At 39.8% G+C, this 19,275-nt stretch overlaps 1 protein-coding gene across 1 annotated transcript; it reads right to left on the reverse strand.

The window, feature by feature from the left end:
• Positions 1–6,722: 6,722 nt before the first annotated feature.
• Positions 6,723–17,897, reverse strand: LOC117401143 (photoreceptor ankyrin repeat protein). Its single transcript, XM_059011735.1, has 5 exons — positions 17,672–17,897; positions 14,061–14,412; positions 13,081–13,210; positions 11,884–12,024; positions 6,723–9,617 (listed from the first exon to the last, which is right to left on the reverse strand). Exons 2-5 carry the CDS (start codon positions 14,346–14,348, stop codon positions 8,803–8,805), a joined length of 1,374 nt encoding a protein of 457 aa, XP_058867718.1. The 5' UTR covers positions 14,349–14,412; positions 17,672–17,897; the 3' UTR covers positions 6,723–8,802.
• Positions 17,898–19,275: the final 1,378 nt, after the last annotated feature.

Here is a 19,275-nt window from a genome sequence, read left to right on the forward strand (position 1 = left end):
CAGGTTCTAAAAATGAGCTGCTACAGGATGTCAGAGGGAGGCTGGGATATTTAGTTAAAACATGGAAACCTCTCAAAGATTAATTTAAACTGCATTTGGCTTTAAATCCCTTGTATGGTCCCATGCATGTTACCTTAACATGCTGGTTGTTAAAAATAACTACTAAACTACAAACTGCAACTTACACAAAGCATTAGAGAAGGTGATCTTTTCAAAACATGAATTACTTGAAATGCTTTTCCTTTCTGGTGTATGCTACATTTTTTTGCTTTCAACCTATTTTCATTAATATTGCTGTTTGCTCGTGTTTGTCAAATGCAATGGCAAATGTTTCGACTAGAAGTCGTTTTCAGTGTCTTCAATGTCTTCATGGAAAATCTTTGAGAGTTGAAGTGATTTTAGTTGAGCATTTGGCAGTGGTTCGTTCTTGGGGGAGGGTGAAAGTAGGAACTGTTCCACACAGATTTGTGTTTCTCTTCCAGAGAAGCCCACACACTTGAATTACAGAAGTGACCCTTATCACAAACTGATTAAAACTGGCCCACAGCACAGCATAATGAAGATTAACTGACCATTGAATTCAATTTAGCCCTGAAATTGCCAAATCAAGCAGTGTATTTGCAAACTGTTACAGCGCTTTTTTTAGTTAGTTAGAGTTAGTGAACAATTTATATATATATATAAACAAAATTTAGATATTTTAATTAACATAATGTAATTACAGAAACTACAAAATGATATCACAAAAGTCTACCAGAAGCCATAATAGTAGTACAATATTTCATGTTAGATTTTAAAATGTCACATGTCTACATTTTTGCCAGTTTTTTGTTAAGTATATGGAAAACTACAAAGATGTATGTCATTCAATATGTTAACATTATTCAGCAGGTTTCATTCGACTTTATGAAGCAAAATGAATTAATTCTATAGGGTGATGCAAAACTTTTGGCCATAGCTGTTGGCCACTTTGGTTTAGAGAAAGTCCCTGAAGTAATTAGAATCAGAAATCACTGAAGAATTGACAAGTAAGCAGACACATTAATTAATGCAAAACTTTTGGCCATAGCTGTACAGCTAATGGATTGTTACCTTGGATCAGGAGTTTGGTAGAAACCTAGTAAAAATTGGGACTACAACCATTTGCCTGCTAAATACCACTGAACTTTGAAAATAATTCCTCAGCAACCACTGAAACAAAGAATCAATCTGGATACTTGAGATACTTTGTAGTTGTGGCATCTGACTTATGAACAGTACTGTATGATACTGTATGTAATGACCTGGCATCTCAGCCCATTGAATGGAATGGAAAGTCAAGGGCTGGATGTGAACCCCAAACCGTGCAGTTCAATGACGAATGCCTTACCATTCAACTAAGCAAGCTCTGTGGTGGAGAGGTCAGTAAGTGCGTGATGCGGATGTCAGTATTATTCACTGATCAGTCGCTAGGAGGAGATCCATTACAAAGGGGTTCCCTTGGTGTCCATTCGCAGGTCAGTCAGAAGTAGCCCCGAGATCGTGGGCAGTGTGGCAGCGAGTGTTGGCGCACGGCTGCTGGGTTGCAGTCACTGTGGAGCCTGGCCGGTGATTCTCTCACTGATCTGGTTACTCACGGCACAGCAGCACCGCTTGGCTCTTTCCTCTTCTCTCAACTCGTTTGTTATTTTTGGATCGCCTTGCATTCTTTTACAGCGAGGCTGCTGAAATCTGTATGGAGCTCATTTTAGTAATGATACTCCAGGGTCAAAGAGGTAACAATTGGGTCAAGAACAAACCCATAGTTTTATAAATAAATATAGTGTGTGTATATAAGTAATATCCAGCGTGTGTATATATAGCGGTGGAGCTCAGACATCATTGTGATACACAGGCGCATAAAGTCAAGCAGTCTGAAATGATGGAGAAGGACACTGTGGAAATGCTTGTAGAAATTAGATCAATGCATGACCTGTGATGTAATTATTGTTTAAGCACATCTATATTTCAGTGACGTTCCGGTACCTTCAGATTCAGGACCACATCACTGATATATACCATTTTATTAGGACCTGTGCCTAACAGAAGGGCGAGACTATGTGACACACCATGTCATAGACTCCACAAGGTGCTGGAGCCTCGAGGGCTCCATCCCGCCATTCATATTTCACTAAAAGAAATTCAATGGCAAACGTTTCGACCAGAAGTCTTTTTCAGTGTCTTCCATGCCTTAAAAATAAAAGACTTCTGGTTGAAAAATTTGCATGCGATTAATTTTTTTCTTTTAATTATTATTATTTATTTCTTAGCAGACGCCCTTATCCAGGGCGACTTACAAGATATCACATTATTTTTACATACAATTACCCATTTATACAGTTGGGTTTTTACTGGAGCAATCTAGGTAAAGTACCTTGCTCAAGGGTACAGCAGCAGTGTCCCCACTGGGATTGAACCCACAACCCTCCGGTCAAGAGTCCAGAGCCCTAACCACTACTCCACACTGCTGCCCATTTTAATATTTCTGAATTCAGCCCTGTTGAGTATTTAATAGCTTAATAGTTAGGGATCTAATAATTCAGACAAGCCATTCTTTTCCCCTCTATTCGCCTCTTACTGTCTTGCTGACCACTTTCCATTTGTTTTGCTGTTGCTGATCCAGTCTGACCAGCAGGACTGTCCTCACCACTGTCCATGCTGTTAGATCGTTCTCCATTTCTGGTGAACTGTTCCTGCAGATTTATAGCAGATTTATCACCACTTAAAACAGACTGCCCAGTTCAACCGTGTTCAATAAAAGCAAACACAAAAGCGAGGGGTTCACGTAATGACCGTACTGTTAGAAAGCTGAAAGATTTCTTTCGCTGAACTTCAAAGCCAGTTGGTGTTTGTGTGTGCATTTTTTTGTTGTTGGCATAGACTGAGATAGCACAGTAAGAACTGTTTCTGGAATGCTGTTTTGTAAATTGCCAAATACTGTATTACAGTGCTTTGTTTTGCAATCATTTTCACAGATTTGCTTTGTAGGCCTAAAGTATACTTGCAGTCTCGTACTGTGGTGTTTTAGACACACTGATGTACCTGAAATTCATTTATAAAGCCCTGACATTAATACAGCATCTACAATGTAGTATAACAACTCCTTCTGAGATAGGGTATTTTCACAAATACTATGGCCCACTGGAACCAGTTACATCAGATATGACCAGTTCTAGTGTATTTTACAAGGCAATGTGCTGGGCAGGCAGGGCAGCCCCCCTACGCCGTGCTTGGCTGTAGCTGCACACCCTATTGACAATGTTATGGCAGGTGTTTCTCATTTCTCTTTAGATAAACTTGGGTCATTGTTGTTTTAGCTCATTTCCCAACAGCACTTAACTTATCAAGCGTTTAAAAACCTAAAACAACAACAAAATATTAATAAAAAAACAAACAAACACAACACAACCCAGTTATCACATGTATCACAAGACACGTTGAGAGGCTGGGTGCTGTTTTCAGATCTCATCAAGCTGTAATAGTAACCCAGCCTGGGAAATGTATTGCAGAAAGACGAGAGTCAGCTGTCTTGGGGCCTGGCGCGCTCACAGTCTGCTCTCTAGACAGACTGGGAAAGTCTCCGAGCCTCCTCCATGGCTCCAGCCTCATTTCAGTTCATTAATAATAAATATATGCTTCCTTTCAACACATCTCTGAACCCGTTGCACAGCTCTCAAATCATGGTATGTTCTTTAAACTCTCCAAGGCGAGACAACAGGTCATCGTCTCCCCTTGTTGGTTTACCCCAATCGCTACAAGCTGAGCCTTACTGTACCTTCCACGTGTTCTTTCCTCCTTCTCTCCTCTCCATCTCCCTTAAATAATAATTTGAATGCTTTATCATGCTGTTGCCTCACTTACTGAATGGTCATTCTGACATAAACTGTGAAAGTGTAGGAGTAACACTTTTAAACAATGGCCGCAAATTCATAAAGAATCCCGACTGAATGCCACAGGAATAACACCTGAATATCTTCTGCACCTCCTCTGAGTTCTGAAGTCATTCATTTAGAATTCAGTCCTGTTATTTTGTGACCTGTGATTCCCCATATTTTCTCCATGTACTCCAGGGTATGAATGCATGCCTTATACATGTGATTAATAGCAGAGAGGGCTCCTGTACAGTAGTCATCCCCACATTGTAAAATGTTAACTGATACTTAAAGGTGTAGTAACCCTTATAAAAGTTGCCCATAGTAAAAGCATGGCAAAATGTAAAAAAGCATAGTGAAAGCATGGTAAAGAACAGTAAACATTGTAAAGAACAGCAAGGTATGGTAAAGCATATTAATAAACATAAGAACGTAAGAACATAAGAAAGTTTACAAACGAGAGGAGGCCATTCAGCCCATCTTGCTCGTTTGATTGTTAGTAGCTTATTGATCCCAGAATCTCATCAAGCAGCTTCTTGAAGGATCCCAGGGTGTCAGCTTCAACAACATTACTGGGGAGTTGGTTCCAGACCCTCACAATTCTCTGTGTAAAAAAGTGCCTCCTATTTTCTGTTCTGAATGCCCCTTTATCTAATCTCCATTTGTGACCCCTGGTCCTTGTTTCTTTTTTCAGGTCAAAGAAGTCCCCTGGGTCAACATTGTCTATACCTTTTAGTAGGATTTTGAATGTTTTGCAGGGAAAACTGCAAAAATACCATGCAAAAATACTGTGGTAAACTTTTATAAGTTTACAGTAAGCCTACTTACTGTAAGTCGTAGGCAGGGCTGGTATATCACACGTAATGTACTTATGATAAAGTATGGCAAAAAAGTAAAATAGTACTAGGGTTGAATAACCAAGTAAGCTTGCGATAAACAGCCCTGTTGCCCTTAATATTTTTGGCTAGCTACATTACACACAGCTGGTAAATGTCACAACATGCATTAAAAGAAATAAAGATAACAAGTTTGTCAGCGACTTCATTCCATGTTTTTTTTTTTTTTTTGGCTTCATGTTTTTTTTTTTTTCCCGAATCGCTCCCAAGCTTGTCCTTTTCCCAGGATTCTATAATGGGAGCAGTATATTGTTCCTGTCATTGTCACAAATAAAACAGCTGTGCTCTGGCCAGAGAGTCGCCCCCCAAGCATTTCATTCCAATCAATACTAGGGAACGTGACTCCCATCTCTAATTAAGAAACGCTCGTGCAACTGTTTTGGCGCGGATTACTGAATTTTACAATATCAGGTTTGTTGGCTTCAAAGATTTAAAAATAAATAAATAACAACCCTGATACAACGGTAATCACAGCATAACTACACCGCTTACTGCTTCTTAAATTAATGCAAATGGAAGGTGAGTGACGATGGCAAAGCCAGTGACAGAAGAAAAGATCAGGAATTAGTTTGGTTCATTAAGGCTCATTCCTGGTTAGCACACCATTCTCCCCTACTGGGGGAATCTAATCTTAAAAGCACAGAATCGAGTCTTTTTTCAAATGTTCCCAGTGTTTCAGATCCTACTACTTCACCTGGTAGGCTATTCCATGCATTTATAACTCTCTGTGTAAAAGTGCTTCCTAACTTCTGTTCTAAACTTTTACTCAGCATCCTTCATGCCTTCTTGTTCTTCTCTCTGTGCTACATTTGAAGCAATGTCTTGTGTTCACTTTATCTAGACCATTTATGATTTTATAGACTTCAATCAAGTCCCCTCTTTCCCTTCTTTTTTCTAGGCTGAAGAGATTATTTTAAGCTTTCCTCACAGCTCATGTCTGAAGTCCTGGGATCAGCCTAGTTGCCCTCCTCTGCACCTTCTTGTAGTGAGGTGACCAAAACTCCACATAGTATCAGTGTTTTAAAAACTTTTTAGGGTCATGAAATTGAACAGTTTTATAGCAAAAGTGTTGAGAGATTTAGCATTGAATTTACAACACTGAATTAACTGCTTCATAGTCAACGCTGCCGAGTAAATATGAGCTTCATTAATACAGGTTGAAACATACTTTCTTTTTTCCCAGTGTAGCGGGCAGTGTTGTGGGATGCACTGCCATTACGGATTCTGTCCCCTGTCGGTGAGATGAGATGAGGTTAAAAGCTCTATAACCACAAATCCAGACGAGCCCGGCTCTTTTGCACAGTGGTTAAGACGCTTGCTTGCAATGCGCGGGGTCGTCAGTTCGCGCCCAGCCTGCTCCCTGTCACACAAGCATTGCATTTATTATTCCCTGAACATTCAAGGAGTGCCTTGTCTATTTCACTCGTGACGACAGCTGTAAAAACCCATTGACAAGCTTCGGGGACATCTGTACATTTTCCAAACTTTTTTTATGACTGGAGGTAACGACTCATGCTGTGTTCAATACTCTTCTCCCCCACCCCATTATCATAGGAAACACATTAACCATCCTCTTAGATCTGGTTTTACAATATAGCGTATCTTCTGTCTCCAACACGTATCATTTATACAACTTCACTTCATCCTAAAAAGAAAAGAAGATAGCGCTTTCGAGCAAAAACCCAGCAGGGGAAACAAACGTTTAGAAACTGCAAAGAAACCACAGATGAGATATTCTCGGTACGCACCTGGAAAATACAATATAGAACTGTCAGGGAGTGCGGGAGCCTTAGAAACTTGAGCAACGGCAAAGACAAAAGTTCCCTTTAATCAGAAACAGCTGTTGGAAATTGCGTAAAGCAGTCGGAGGTCACAAGACCGTTACGTGGTCAGCTTTTATAGAAACATCAGAAGCAGCTAATAATTACTTTTTTTTTTGCTGATACCCTTTCAGAAAAGTTATTAAAAAATACAATCTGTGTATCATTATAATACTAGTGTAAAAGACCATTAGCAGGCCACAGATTAGGCAGCAATGGCAAAGCAATGCATGGCGAACACATATTGCACAGGAGTCCTGATCTGGTAGCACACTGTCTAGTACTGAGAAGGTGTTCATCCCATTATGATAGTATGCGTCAAATATAAAAAAAGGTAAAACGTTACATGGTGTGTCTTATTACTGTGTATTAATATAGTAGTTACTCAGTAAATACATGTGTACTTACACATAATTACAATGTTATTATGCATACAATGAACTTAATGTGTAAATCCTTTTCCATGATATATGTAAGTACACAGTTTTATCCGAAAAGGGTTAGGGTTATATTGTGCAAAGATATTTACACATTAAGTACATTGTAACTATGCATTACAACATTGTACTTAAGTGTAAGTACACATATATTTACAATGCAACTACTATGTAAATACACAGGAATTCGAGACACTTCATGTAAAGTGTTACCAAAAAAAAAAGGAAGATTTGTTACCTGATGTAATTACACGGTTCACCATTTTACAAGCCATGCCCATGTAATTACACTCCACAGATAGTTACAGTGCGAGGGGTTAAGTGATAATGAATCTGCTGTCTTATCCTGAGCGGAGGCGACTGCACTGTGAGTATCCTGAGTCCACAGTGGATTACTGCTTTAATTCTGTCACTTATAGGCACATGTTATTTATACCACACGGCTGGAAACGGACAGCTTATGCCAGATCCAGACCCTGCTCCCATAAATACATTCAAACTGTTTTTAAAGACTTTATTTATCGTCTAAAGACTGTATCGTTTTTTAATCTCTCGGCTCATGTTTTCACTTAGAAAATACAATACAAGTAAACCAAAATAAACCAGAAACAGCAGCCTAGTTCTGTAATAAATAAGCTTGATCCTCCTAGTCTTTGGGTATAACATGTGTAGGGAAGAGCCTGGAGATTTGGGTAACACTTTACATTGTGTCTCTAAATACTGTGTATTTGCATATTAGTTACTTAGTAAATGCATGTGTACTTACACATAATTACATTGTTATTATGCATAGTTACAATGTACTTAACGTTAATAAGAGACACTTATTGTAAAGTGTTACCAAGTTTTCAATATTCCATCCCTAGTGTTATGTTAGCAGAGACATATAGTGGTCTTATCCACACAATAATACACTTGAAGCATAAAAGAAGTGAACTGTTCAAAGGGATAGATTTCAATAATTCAATACAGCACTGCTATATCACCCCATTCTTCACCCAGACACTTAAGAGGTTACCCCAAAAATACAATGTCAAAGACGACCTTCCAGAGCAATGACTTGAGCCAGAAAACCTGGATATGGAGCGTGCTTCAGGAAAATATCCACGATGCCTCCATAAAAGAGGGAAATAACGCAGATGCTGTATTTTATAGTGAATCCATATTGACATTGTATGCCAAGGCTGATATTTCCAAATAAACGGTTTCAAACAATGACGGGACAGCACGTTATAACAACAGATGATGTTATTTTGTGCTGTTTTAACAGGTCTTTTTGTTATGGATTGGATGGTCAAAAGAATATGGCATATGCTGATCACAGTATAAATCCATTCAAGTAATAGTACAGTGTAAATTAGCTCGGTGCTGCTTGAGCTGAACAATAACTAAACCATCATTCCAGTCTAGATAACGCAAGTGTTCCCTGAATAAATAGGCTTTGTATTGAAATCCATTCCTGTCCATTTGTCCCTCCAGTGACACTGGGAAAGGCTGGATATGCATCTAGTCAGTATGGTCAATGTCAGATTTATTCCTCACAAATGCCACCAATTCCCCATTGCAGGATCAGAAACAGAGACTTGTGATCTCACAGACGGAAGACCATGTTTACTTTGGAAAAATGAAAAAATTTCAGTTCCATCAAGAGAAGAACCTGCTAGAGAAGCAAACTTCTCAAGGTTGCATCTCAGCAAGCTTGCAATTCAGTCCTGTTTCTTGGAGGTGTGTTGAAGTTGGAACCAGCTGATCAGCAAATTCACTTCTTCTCCTCCTTGTCCTTCTTGTCCTTCTTCTCCTTCTTGTCCTTCTTCTCCTCCTTGTCCTTCTTCTCCTCCTTGTCCTTCTCCTTCTCCTCCACCTTCTTCCTCTCTTCCTTCAGCTCTTTGTACCTCCACTTGGGCAGCTCCAGAAAATGCTTGCTCTTGGACTTTTTCTTCTTCTCCTTCTTGGGCGTGGGTTCCGTGCTCTTGGACACCTTGATCTGGGGGATGCACCCCCCTGGGAAGACGCTGTTGCGTCTCATGCTGAAACCTTGGACACCCCCTGTGTTGGACAGAATGCTCCCTCTCTGGGATTCCTCTGGGATTCCACAGCAGGAGGAACTATCAGATCCTGACCCATTTGAGTGCTGCACAGATCTGTTTTCCACCTGCTTGCCCGGATATTGCTGGAGGATCTCTGGGACGGTGAAGCGTTTCTTCCCAACAGCTGGTGGGCTGGTGGGACACAGCGGGCGGCAGCCGGTGGTCACAAAGGGACTGGAAATGCCAGTGGTCATCCTGACCATGTGGTCCAGCACCCCGTCATCTTCAGGGTCATGTGGGAAGTTGATGGTGAAGGTGGAGCGGATCCTTTGAGTGATCTTCTCGCTCCTGGTCTTGACCGTCACTGCTTTGGCCACCAGGTTTCTCAGCTCTGGCCATTCCGGTGTGTAGCGGTCACAGAACTGCTCGGCGCAGGGCTTCTCTAGCAGGCGGCGCATCTTGGTCAAGGTCTCAAAGCGGCCGGTCAGTATCGCCCACTCTTTGGCGGTCTTGCCTCTTGTCGGGTCGACCGCATTCAAATCAACACCTGGGAGAAAAGGGAGAAGAGGCCTCAGCTGAAATCATCTGATTATGATGGACAAGGTAGTTCATTGATCAACTGCACAGCTATGGCCAATGTTTTGCATCACCTAGAATTTTAGGATTGAGACATAATTAAAAAAAAATAATATATATATTTTTATCTTGTATTTAACATCATGTATGTAGGGAAATAAATCTGACAAATGATTCTTTTTTTATCAAAAATACTGTATATGTATAAAAGAAAATAATGTTAATACAATCGTATAAACATTAGATACAAGCAAGCAAAGACGCGCAGGTCCCAGCATCCCCTAATGTATACGTTTGTATCGTAACACAGACCTCCGTGGAGTCAAATCAAAGAATTGACTGACGATTCAAACTAAAACATTACATTAAATACTATGAATATATTAGCATTTCCACCCCATTTCTTATACTCTCTTCCAATCAGTATGGATCCACCCTGCTATCACACACCTTCAGCACACCTCCTGGTAAGGGGGAGAACTCACCCAAATCTATCACATTCTATAGTGCGTCACATTTAAGCATTTTACAGACTATCTTAACCTAATCTGTTAGAAACTGTTTCAAACTAGTCCTTTGTTTGTGGTGTTCTGTTTTCACACTGTGTCTCCACTCCTCCACACATCTTGATTAGACACCTGGTAACTTTGGCGCTCTGCCCAGATGCCAAGATAAGAGAGACTGCAAATGTCTTGATTAGCTAGTTACATGTGCTTTAAGCTGTATCAAAATATGAAAATAAAACTTTAACATAGAAGTAAAGAAAATTAAAATCAAATACATAATTAATACTTTATGCAGAATGTCATCTCCTACAATGTAATCAAAGAAACAACAAAATGATATCGCAATAGTCTAAAGGAATCCATAATAGTAGTACAGTATTTCGTGCTAGATTTAGAAATGTCAATTTTTGTACAATATTCAATATGTTAACATTATTCAGCAGCAGGTTCCATTCGACACTATGAAGAAAAATGAGTTAATTCATTAAGGTGGTGCAAAGCTTTTGGCCAAAGCTGTACATCTAAATAAACTCTAAAGGAAACTACTACAATCCTTTAAAAATGAATAGAATAGAATAGATATTGATAAAAACTTTGAGTAGAAACATTTAACATTTTTTCTCTTTTAGTATTTATAGAAACAATGAATTAAGGTTTATTAGAAACTCTGTAAAGGAATATCTTTACTTCTTGCAGTATGAAATCAATTTGAAATCACACAAAGGGGAAAAACACTCGACAAACCTGGCACCAAACAACACTGATTCAAGGTCTCTTAAGCACTTAACCTAGTACTATTTATGTAACTAGATTCCGTTTCTTGAACAAAACACATTTCTGGCAACACATAACTCTGCATGTGAAAAAGCCAGGCTCGTGAGGCTGGATTTAAATGATAATATAGAGGGGTGGCTAAGCATTGCATCAGATTCATATGTGATACAGAAATGGGCATTACAGGGTTAGGTTTCTTTCTGTAATATTAAGGTGTTAATTAAAAAGACTGGAGCAAATGATGGAGAAAAAATCCATAAGTGTATTATTATTATATATTGTGTCCTTGTGAGAGTTATTCTACTTCAGTTTACTACCTAGTGGTGTTAAATGAATTCTCTGTTTAATCTTTTATTCATCTTCATGTAAGTGAGCTCTACTCTTTGCTGTTGGTACTTGATATTCAAGAAGGCCAATTATATATTTTTGGTGTTTTTTTAAGCACCAGCGCCATCTAGTGCACAGCAGAGTATTGCCAGGAAAACAAAGGAGACTTGATCCATAGTGTCAGATCACTAGATGGTGCTTGCTCTTACTTCTGTAAAGACACTTTGGCTGATATAGCCTAAGTTGCATGCATATACAGTAATGTGCAAATGTATTGGAACACCTCAAGATGTATCCTTTATATACCGACCTGCATGAAAACCTCAGGGGGTGAGAATTTCAATTTTCGGTTAGTAATCAGTGATATAGAAACTCATGTGTGAAAATGCTAGAGCACGTTTTGCTTTAATTAGGTTTGCATTTGACTTACAGTCAAAGCCCCTTAGAGAGACTTAGCAAACAAAACAAAAACATGATACTGAAATAATTGAAACCACTCACGATGACTGCAAACACAAAAGGGAATGACAAATAAATACATTTGAAACAACTTCCTCATTAAAGAAAAGGCGGTGCAAGGTGAACTGAACTGCCCCATATTGTCCATGCAAACCTGCTGGAGTCACTCACCTGCCATCATCAGGGATGAGACGCACTCGCTCCTCCCCTGCATGGCTGCTTTCATGAAGGCCGTGAACCCCCGGATGTCCCGTCTCTCCAGGTCCACCCCTGGGTAGTAATTCAGGAGGTAGTTCACGATGGTCATGTGCCCTGTGCATAATAAAGCTTGAGTCAGCTGTGAAAAAAGACGTCTTCATTGTGAAAGAGATGCAGTTTGGCTGATCATATTAAACACTAGGGATGTGTATAATAGTTTGTTTAAACATGGGCCTGTTCTATACAACACATGACATACAAAGGATATGTACTGCTCTTGCAATGGTCCCATTCAAAGACTTAAGTTAAAAACTAATATATATATATATATATATATATATATATATATATATATATATATATATATATATATATATAAAGATAAGTGTGTTTTAAGCAGAGGTGTGCCAAATCTGGTTATTTGTACTTGGAATTGCCTTCAAGAAGTATTCTGTAAATCCAGTTAACAACGACAAAAGTTGGTAGCTTTTAACCTAAGAGTTTGAATGGGACCAGTACAGGAGCAGTATGTATCTTTTTAAAAAGTGGTGCTATGTTGTGTAGAATAAGCCCATTGTTTAAACAAACTATAGTACCCGACTGTGACAGAGACAGAATGATTCTTGGTGATAAATCTCCCTCCCAACCTGTGAGGGCGCTGTGTAAAGAGAACAGAGTGCCCTGGACTGGATGGCCTGACAATTCATTCCCAGGGTTGGAAGTCGGCCATCTAGAAAGGGGGCGGAGCTACGGTACATTAAGTCATCGCTCCAGAGGGAAAGCGATGTGGCAACCGCGGATTGGAGGAGAAACGGCTGCACTCGCTAACCAAGGGGACGTGACTGAAGGTACAAATGGGGGGCGTGGCTAGGTGATCAGTTCCTTTTGTTATTGTTAAGAGCGAACCAAGAAAGGAGAACTGTAAACTAACTGTGAGTGTTTAGTTTGTTTGTCGTGTCTGATTACACTGTTTTTTATTATTAGACGGCTAACACTATCCGGAGCTGTCGCTACAGATCAGCACTAAACCCGGACAGCACGTCACCATTGTACACGGATAAATTGTATTTCACCATGAGCACCTGTGCACTGCAACCCACTTTCCTGCACCGACCCAGCGTTTACCCTTCTTGCTGGTAAGAGGAGGAGGAAGAATGGGGAGAGTCTCACCTGCCTGGGCCGCTATCATGAGGGCGGTGTTCCCGTCGTTGTCCTGGTGGTTGACGTCCAGGTAGGGACATTTGTCCAATCCGAAGACAATGTCCACAAAGCCCTTGTAACATGCCACCATCAGGCCGTTCTGTACGTGAGGGGGAAAAAAAATGACATTTTATTTATTTCAAAGCACAGAGCGGTAGCAGGCAGCTTTTAATCTATAACTCTGAATTTGAAACACCCGCATATTTTTGATAATAAAAATACAGGCAATTAACCAAACAGATCTCCACAAGAAAAGGGGGACCAGTGACAATTAATAGGAGGTGTTTTGTCATCACACAGGGGCCATATAATTGGAAAGACAAAAGGATTTCCCTGGTGGTTAATCACAGAGTGCTTTTGTATTTCATTTTGTATTTGTGTCTGTGAGGATGGGGTGGGGGGTGGGGGGGGGGTGGGGGGTATTGGACTGATGTTGTAATGGCAGGGAGGTTAGAGTGGGGATTGATGACTGTAATGATGGTTGATTATGAGGGGGTGGGGAGGGGGGGTTCTGAAACTAGCCAAAACCTAACAACGTAATATATCCCTAAAGGTAAGAAAATCCTAAAATATACAGCAGTGTGCACATTTATTAGAACACCTCAAGATTTGTCCTTTATATCCTTTATACACTGACTTGCATGAAAAATGGGTGTGAGAATTTCCATATTCGGTCAGTGATACAGAAACAATAGGCACTTGTGTCTTAAACAACTTCTACAAAGTATTTTTTACTATATGTGGCTATGTGTTACTTTTCTCTTACTATTTAAAATTGCACGTGTGGCCTATTAAAGTAATCATTTAAATTAGACAATCGCTAATTTTGACAATTTTCCAAGATTTTCAGTTGCAGTGGTTTGATTTCATGTGCACAACCAATCAAAACTACAGCAACAATGGAGTGTTCTGATACATGTGCACACCGCTGTGTAGGCAGCGTGAGTCACCCTTCCGTTGATGTCGAGCTCCAGGACCTCCTCCTCGGACACGCCCCTCTCCAGGCACTCATGCAGGGCCCTGGCATTGTTCTCTTTGCAGGCCTGGTACAGAGTGAGGGCCGCTGAGCTGTCCCTGCTGCTGCTGCTGTCCTCCGAGTCGTAATCAGGGAAGACGGAGTCTTCAGAGAACAAGCTGGCCCCATCAGGGTCCTCCCCGCTCGCCCACGAGACCTCCGAGCAGTCCTCCAGGTCCCCCGCATCCAGATCGGGGTCCTTCTCGTCATGTCCATCCGACATCCAGCCTTCGCCCCCGGGCTCACACAGCAGCAGCGGCCCCTTTCATAGCTCCACGGTGGGAGAGCTGCCAACACAAGAAATTAAGAACATTTAATTAATACTTGTCTAGGTTCCGAGCTGCTGAATGATCTCAAAACCCTGTCAAGCGCCATAGGATCCCAATGATCCACAACATGACTAGGTAACCCATTCCATACCCTCACCACTCTCTGTGTGAAGAAGTGTCTCCTACCCTCTGTCCTAAGTCTGTGTCCACTTTGAACTGTGTCCTCTGGCCCTAGTTTCTGTGTGTATTGGCTAACGTCAAACGTTGCTTTAAGGATGATCTGCTGTGGGATTCTGGGGTTTTTCAACCAACGGGTTGTCAATAAATAATCTCATTAAAAACATGCAACTACAGTATATACCCAGAATCTATTCCTCTCAATAACTTATACTAAATAATGCTTACACCATGTTTCATCACAATTGGTTTTACTAGTATATGGAGAAATGCGTGACATACAGTCGTGTGCAAATGTATCAGAACACCTCATTGCTTCTGTAGTTTTGGTTTGTTGTGCATATGAAATCAAACCACTGGAACTGAAAATATTGGAACATTGTCAAAATAGGCAAAGGAGTGATTGTCTAATGACTGATGACTTTAATAGACCACACATGCAATTCACTTAAAATAGTAAGAGAAAATGAACACATAGCCCCAAATGGTAAAATGTAGGAACTTTTTAGGAGTTGTTTAAGATACCTAATTACAGCACAAAGCGGTCAATGCATAGCAACTGCACAACTGAGTCCTGATAAACATGGGATTACTGTGCAAAAACATATAAACAAATAATCAAACCGCCTCCGGCAGCTTTGCTGTAAAGAGAGAAAAGATCCCATGACAGTGATGCACGCGACTGTGAGCTGAGACCCCTCTGGATCTGCTTCTTCATGTGAGTTGGAGGTGTTACACCCGGTACTCTAGATCAGCCACGCTGCTCAGAGAAACACCTTAAAAACCATTTGTTCCTGATACACAATAGCCTATTCATTTCCCTACCTCTTAATCCCACTTTCTGTGCTTCATCTTATATTGCCGTTTATAGTTTAGGATTGAGTAAGTAAGTAATTTATTAACACTTATAAAATACAATATCCAATTATTATAGAGCATTGAAATTCCAGTACGTTCTACAATTGCTCCATCAATTCAATTTCTTTTCCACTTATGTGAAATATACCTGCAGCTGAAGAATCTAGTACTGGTCCCACTCTCCCGTTAAAATGGATAAATGGATTTTAAACAAGCATGAAATCGTTTTATTACATCCTATTGAATTTAGCAGCATTATCACTGTCATTGTGTGTGCCCTTTTAATTATATATATATATTATATATATATATAAAGAAACGGGCTTGTAACCAGGAGGTCCCCGGTTCAAATCCCACCTCAGCCACTGACTCATTGTGCGACCCTGAGCAAGTCACTTCACCTCCTTGTGCTCCGTCTTTCAGGTGAGACGTAGTTGTAAGTGACTCTGCAGCTGATGCATCGTTCACACACCCTAGTCCCTGTAAGTCGCCTTGGATAAAGGCATCTCCTAAATAAACAAATAATATATATATATATATATATATATATATATATATATATATATATATATATATATATTTTTTTTTTTTTTTTTCTTTTTTTTCAAATTCAGAATGCGGTATTGGCATCATTTCCTGCGCTGTTGGTCAGTATCACTTCCTCAGGGTTTCCCTACCAGACCATGCTAGTGACCTACAGCACAGGAAGTAATACAAGTGGCAGGAAGCAGTAACCTAAATACATTGTGTTGTACTTGAACGACCTGCTTATCTCTAATGAAAGAGGATTTTGAGCTAAATGTACCTTATTCAGCAGGATTACCAGAGGCTAACTAAGAGTGTCAGTTCAAATTTAAAAGTACATTTTACAAGTTACCTTACTTTATGTGCCTTGAAAAGTGACGATGCAACGCATAACCCCATACTGCTGCAAGTTAACTAAAATGGAATTACCTGGCGTCTGTGTTTTAACAGATCTTAAAGACTTTACCCTTACTGCTGATTTATATTTGGTAGACATTCGTTTGCAACAGCAGATCGTTGGAATGTTTTACACGAGATTTGAAAGCTGTGCACTAAAACTACGTTTGGTGACTGTACGCAAACTGTGAACAAAGTTTTCTTTCAGAATAAGTAGCGTGCACAGAATGCTAGAAAAGTGATGAAAATCAATCAGGATTTCACATCAGAATTAACTTCAAATAAAAAAAAAGTCCCTGACAGCTACCTCCTTTGATCTCTCAGCCTGTTTTTAAAACACTGCTCTCTGTTAAACGTTTCATTCGGTATAAGACTATAAGGGTGTATTTCATATCCACACATTTCACAGTAAAAGTCCCTCTCAGCACCACTTGAAAATGATAAGGGACTTTTATTTAGATACAAACTAAGATGCAAATTTAATCCAAATATATATTACTCCCTTTAAAATTTAAAATTGTACCCCCAGCTCAACAGTTTACAGTCACCATGACCCACAAATCAGTTATGAAGAACAGACTTTGTTAAGTCCAGATGTTTACATTCCCAAAAGTCACTGTAATTTTAGCTCTAGCTTTCTCCTCCATCGAAACCCGCATGGCTCTTAGAGCCAAATTAGACGAGCTACCACAGTACGTGCAGCAGTGGGAGGTTATACATGTTTTTAAAAGAACTGACATTTCAAATTCTAACATGAAATACTGTACCACTATTACGGCTTCCACTAGGCTTATGCAATATAATTTTGTAGTTTATTTGATAACATTTGATAAATTATGTTTATATCATGTCTCAATCCAAAAATCTAGGTGATGCAAAACTTTTGGTCATAGCTGTATGTTGTAACCATGCATAATAACATTATAATTATGTGCAAGCACACGTGTATTTACTAAGTAACTACTATGTAAATACACAGTAATCAGAGACGCTTATTGTAATCTGTTACCCAATGTTCTGTTCTGTGATTTGTGTTGAGTGTCTGATTAGCCAGAACTACTCAGTTTTACTGTTCGCTCAAAGTGCACCAGAATCCACCTCTTACAAACTAAGAGACGCCCTACACACAACCTATTCATTTACATGAGGATGCTATTATAAAGGAACACTTTCAGGGAGAAATTAAACATCTGGAACAGCAGCAATCTGCTGAACTGCAAATAAGTCATTTCTTGTTAGTTTTACTCTTTTACAAAACCACAGCCTGCAAGACTTCTTAGTGCAACCCACCTTCTAAATTCAAAACCTAAAATCCACTTACCATAAAGATCTGTGTTTCCTCTAAAAAGACTCTTGCAAACTGTTGCCCCACTTCCTATGTTTCTTGTTTTTTTTTATATTTACTTCCCCCACCCTCAGCGAGTCATACAAGAAACGTCCGGGACATCAACACGACACTGCAATCTCCTTTCGGCTTTGTGTCCCATTAGCTCAGACACCTGACTCCTTCAGCCAATGCTGGGTTAAAGACGGAGAGTCTTAATTGAAAATGTTTCTGAGGGGCAGGCAGCATGCTCCCTTATCCAGATTAGTGGAGATTTCAAAGGGTTTACAGTGACGGGAGGTTTCCTGGCTTTAAACAACAGGCTGAGGAGGCTAAAAGGAGAAGCTTACTGTGTGAAGCTGTTGTGAAGTGAACATTATCATTTGATTACACACTTTGTTTTGAGGTCTACCCTTATAAAAGTGTCCCATAGTAAAAGCACAGCAAAGTGTAATAAGGCACAGTGAATGCATGGTAAAGCATTGGTAATCAATGCAAAGACTGGCATGGTATGGTAAAGCATATTACTAACCATGGAACATGCAGGGGAAAACTGCAAAAATACCATGCAAAAATACAGTGGTCATTTTTATAAGGATATAAAATGATAATTTGCCTTCAAGTGACTTCCAAAAATGAACTATTAACTACAGAAGAATGCCTCTGTTGCCTCATTTGCATGTGTGTATTGAATCCTATGCAGGCTCACTCGTGCAATGTTGCTAATTGTATGCAATCAATCTGTTCTGATCTGCATCAATTTCTTAATGTGAGTGTCATCTAAACATCTTTCAATATTGCTCCCACCTCATAATGCTGCACAGCATACTGTAGGTCACATGGCTGGAGCAGGACTCCTGGAACTACAAAACAAGAAGTGATTAGGGACAGGAAGCAGTAGCAAATGCAATACAGCATTGTGAAAGCATGCTCAAGCATTGGTAAGCATTGAAAAGACCAGAGAGGTGTGGAAAAGCATATTAAACAACATGGCAAACCATGCTAAGCTATAGTAAATGCACAGGAAGACAACAGGAAAAGCATGGGGCAATCACAGATTTACTGTGCAACTTTATAGACCAGAATTAAAAGGTGCTTATTGTGGACCTGGGAATGAAATGGGCTTTGAAATCAGACCTCCAGGCTTGGTTATGAGCCCCACAAAACGCTTGGCAGCCTTCTAGTGGCACAAAGCAGCGTGAGTTTGACACACGTTCTGCTTTAGCCAATTATCCCTGCTTTAGAACCTTAGAATACAGAATGCCAGTGATGTAACTAAGAATGTCACATGGATCAAGATTCCGTGACTCCCTGAGTGCTAATCTCAATACATAACAGTACATTTAGAGGGGGGGCAATAAATAGAAACGCCTTTATTAAAATGGATGGGAAGCCTTGAGCATAGATTTAGACGCAATTAGATACTGTACAATATAGAAGAATAAAGGAAAATAAATGAAGAAATAGACTCAATACCACAATGTCAGAATATTTAAATATAATGGAATAGCAGATTGTTACATCATTAGCTATGTAGTAAATTACATCAACACAACACTTTATATATACAAGGGTACATTATGAATTCCCCAGACAAATCC

The sequence above is a fragment of the Acipenser ruthenus genome, chromosome 42 (assembly GCF_902713425.1).
Source record: "Acipenser ruthenus chromosome 42, fAciRut3.2 maternal haplotype, whole genome shotgun sequence".
Classification (NCBI taxonomy): Eukaryota; Metazoa; Chordata; class Actinopteri; order Acipenseriformes; family Acipenseridae; genus Acipenser; species Acipenser ruthenus.